The following is a 4,058-nucleotide window of genomic DNA, read 5'->3' on the forward strand; positions in this document are numbered from 1 at the left end:
CATTGTCAAAGTGAAACCCAATTGCGTATGTGAAATCTTGGATGGTAAAACACTGAGGAGCTACAGACACACAGACACGCCCCTGCAAGCCATACTCTGGGCATTGTTGTGATATTAATTCATAAGCAGCTGGTTTGACACACTGTTGGGCATAATGAAAACACTCATCTTTAGTATGCTTTGCCATAACACTAAAATAGTTCAAATTGTAGAAAATCCACAGATGTACAGTTGTAGATACACACATACTATTTTTTATTTAAATGATGTATGTATATATATATATATATGTTGTGGGACAGAAGGACGGACTCAAAAGCATGGCTCACGGGAAAGGTATTTATTTGAGGAAGGAGGGAATATGGAAGTGGGGAAGGTGGACGTTAAGAGCTGGGGAGACCGGGAACAGGACACAGGAGACGGACCCGGGAGGGACCGGGAGCGAGGGCCGAGGAGGAGACAGGCTCGAGGAACAAAGCGGGACGATGAGGAGCCCCAGGCACGAGGAGTAACGAGGGGTGGTGATGAGTAGGCACGAGGAGTGGAGCAGGATGGTGATGAGGAGGCGTGAGGAGTGGAGCAGGATGGTGATGAGGAGGCGCGAGGAGTGGAGCAGGATGGTGATGAGGGGGGGACGCCGCGGGAGGAGGACTGGGGTCCGAAGCCAGCTGACCGGAGATGAACTGAAAAGGAAACACAAGGAAAGTGAGTACACAAAACACACAGAGAAACACGGAGAATAGTGGCGATAGCGAAGGCTTTCTCAGGTCGTTCACCCATGTAGCTGAGTTGATATACTGGAGTAGATGATAATGGCAGGCAGGTGTGGACGGCGGGAGTGGGTGAAGGCTGGCAGGTGTAATTGTAGACGGGAGGCAGGTGTGGGTGATCAGCTGGCTTAAGACAGGAGAGGAGAGAGGAAACAAAAACAAACAGGGCAGGACGACAAGAAAGGTAAGAAAGGAAAATATTAAAATAGGACAGACTCAAGGCCAGCTGGACCCCGCCATGACACACACACACACACACACACACATATATATATATATATATATATATATTATATATATATATATATACACATTCATATACACACACACATACACACACCATTTATTTTTCACCAAACACGTCAGTGCTTGGTATGCAAATTTGCACAACATATATATTATTGGACTGAAGAAAAATATGCTCACAAAAAACTGAAAACTGAAGGGAAAAAAAACTGCAGAAAAAATGTACAGAAATGTTGGCAACGTCTCTACCAGACTTGGAGTTTGGAGATATTTACATCTATCTTACCGCACACAAAATGAGAGCCTACAAAAGTATGGATAGCTATCTTTTTTCCCCAAGAGTAGATAGGTTAACAACGCTGTTGTATGGGAGGTGAAAAACAGGAATATTGTCATAATCACAGCAAAGGTGAGTGTTACTAGCTAGCTACCCGCTAATGTTTGCTAATCTGTTCCGTCGTGTGATGAAGTCTTCATCTAAATACGAAGCGCTACATCCTGCCTATCCTAAAATGTTATTTTTGAAATGATATCTTGGGGTCAGTTGTTGAAAGGGAAACTGATCGGATTTCTCTATCTCTTGATATGCCCCGTTTACCCAGGTTCAAGGCGACACAGACATAGGTTTTCCTTCGGTCCCCCCGTAGCGGAGCCTGGCGTCTATTCTGCTTCTGAAGGCTACCTTTTTTGGCCACTGGAACCCATGCCTCCCTCTCCCCAAGATCAGGTGTATGCCCAAGTTCCCGACCGGTCTCACCGGTGTGCTGCCCAGTGTGCTGCCCAGGGGCAGGCGGCACAGAACATAGCCTTGCTAGCCTCCGCCATGGCCACTACTCCCAGTGCTCTTCCCCCGGAGCTAACCACGCAGATCGGGAAGGCTATGACCCTCACCCTGACGACAGCGTCCACAGTGGCGCTGTCCAGCGTCATGTCTTGGCAGATCATGGCCCAGCAAAACATCTGGCTCCACATGTCTCAGTTGCCTGCTGATGTCAGACACAAGCTTCTGAATGGCCCCATAGACCCAGAGATTCAGAGGTAACATTAATGTTAAGCTGATATAGTGCGTTAAATGTTCTTTACAACCTTTTTTTGTTGTCAGAACGGAATGTACTTTTACCAAACTGAAGCTGACGTTAGCATTATCTAGAAAATAAGCTAGCAGCCAGGGGTTTTCTAATGTCAGTTAATTAAATCACCCATTTGCCATTCCATAATTCGGTTAACATTATGGCCTGTATGACCCTAGTGTGTGGCTTTATAAATCATCTCTACTATAACATTGTTTATTTTGTTTTTTTCTCAATGAGTGGAAGGAAATCTGTTACGCTAGCTAATAAGAATGTTAGCTAGCTAACTACGAGCTAAGGTTAAAGCACCCATATTATGCTCATTTTCAGGTTCATAATTGTATTTTGAGGTTGTACTAGGATAGGTTTACATGGTTTAATAAAAAATAAAAATAAAAAAACATTTTTGTTGTACTGCACATTGCTCCAGATCCTCTTTTCACCCTGTGTGTTTGCGTCTCTGTTTTAGCTACAGCGTCAGGCATCACTTGGGAGACTTCTTCTAAATGAGGGCCACTTGTGGAATACCTGCAGAACAAGGTCTTAGAAGTAGTTCTTTTATACGCCCAAAAACTTAATGACACAGACAAACCAGTTAATTTAAAGCATTTATTGTTAGAATGCCAATCTTTAATATAGCAATTAATGTATTCAACATCTCTCTTTGGCCTCTGTCGCCTTGCTGGTCTTTGGCTTTGCCATCCTTGGTGACCGCCTCCGTTAGTCCCTGTTAAAAGACAGTCAACACAACAAGTACTCATACATGTTAGCCTTTGTTGAACGTTGCTAGTGAAGTTAACACCGTGCAGTGTTAACCTCCCGTCTACAGATACAACTAGTGGAAAACACACCAACTTTCTAAATCTCTTCTAACGTTACGAATATACGGTAACGGCATACAAAAAGAGATGAACATCCCACCGTACATTAAAGTTTACAAAGACAGCAACCTAGCTAGCTAACAGCCGAATGTTAAATGATAGGTTCAGCTAGCTAACGTTAGCTCGGGGTGTATCTACCTAAATATTGTAACAATTTGTACAAGCTTTAAAGCGTTAAGCTTTACATTGATTTAAAACATTAACGGTGATAACAAATTTACGGCACACACTAAAGATACTTACATTTAAATTATTATTTCAGCCTCAGCATTGCCGCTCGAACTCCCACTTGGGTCCGGCAAAGGCCCGCGCATAGGATTGTGGGTGATTTGGGACAGCGAAGGATACACATATGCATCTTTCTCTGTCTATGGGAAATTTTCTGAAATGAAGGACTCCGTCTTGGAGGAATTCGGAGGATTCTCGAAATTGGAATGGTCCTTAGACGGACGTCGATGACGTAACGTCCTCCTCCTGGCTTTGGAGGATCCTTCCTTGACATTAAGAAACGGCTGCTGATTCATCTTCTCCATCCCAACAGCATAATTAAACAGCACAGTTAACAGTTCCACAACCATTTCATCCAGTGTTTTGAAATGCAGCAAAAAAAATCAATGACGCAAGCCCGCAATTAGGGATGAGCGAGTACAGCATTATCTGTATCTGTATCTGTATACCACATGAATTATCTATATCCGGATCCGTACTCGGAGTGGGTGGGGCCTAAACCATCACTTCCTAAAGGAAGTGATCAGATTTAACCCGGAAGTGGGTCTGGTTGTCTTGAAATGTGCGGGGCTTTAACCGGTATGTTATTTAATCATGCAATTGATATGAGTTGATCAGAAATTGTTATATTTATTGCTGATTAGAAAACTATTTACATGACAGCATCAAGCTTCAGATCAATGGTGTTGTCATGGTATCAAACTATATAGGCCTACAGTATATAACAAGTTTTGCAACAATAAATACAGCAATGTGGTTGCAATTATTAAGTAAAATGTAATGACCAAGAGTTTTCATACTCAAAAATATAACTTTATTTTTTTAACTTTTAATTTTTCTATGATCAGTGTGATCAATTTTTT

General features: G+C 42.7%; 1 protein-coding gene across 1 annotated transcript in view; it reads right to left on the minus strand.

Moving 5' to 3' along the window:
• Positions 1-297: 297 nt before the first annotated feature.
• The window catches only part of stx12l (syntaxin 12, like), a gene marked incomplete in the record, with an annotated part of 146,461 nt that continues 142,700 nt past the window's right edge, over positions 298-4,058 (minus strand). Inside the window, 1 exon segment of the mRNA XM_032530415.1 lies at positions 298-683. Within this exon segment, the coding sequence (XP_032386306.1) occupies positions 313-683 (371 nt within the window).

The sequence above is a fragment of the Etheostoma spectabile genome, chromosome 12 (assembly GCF_008692095.1).
Source record: "Etheostoma spectabile isolate EspeVRDwgs_2016 chromosome 12, UIUC_Espe_1.0, whole genome shotgun sequence".
Taxonomy (NCBI): Eukaryota; Metazoa; Chordata; class Actinopteri; order Perciformes; family Percidae; genus Etheostoma; species Etheostoma spectabile.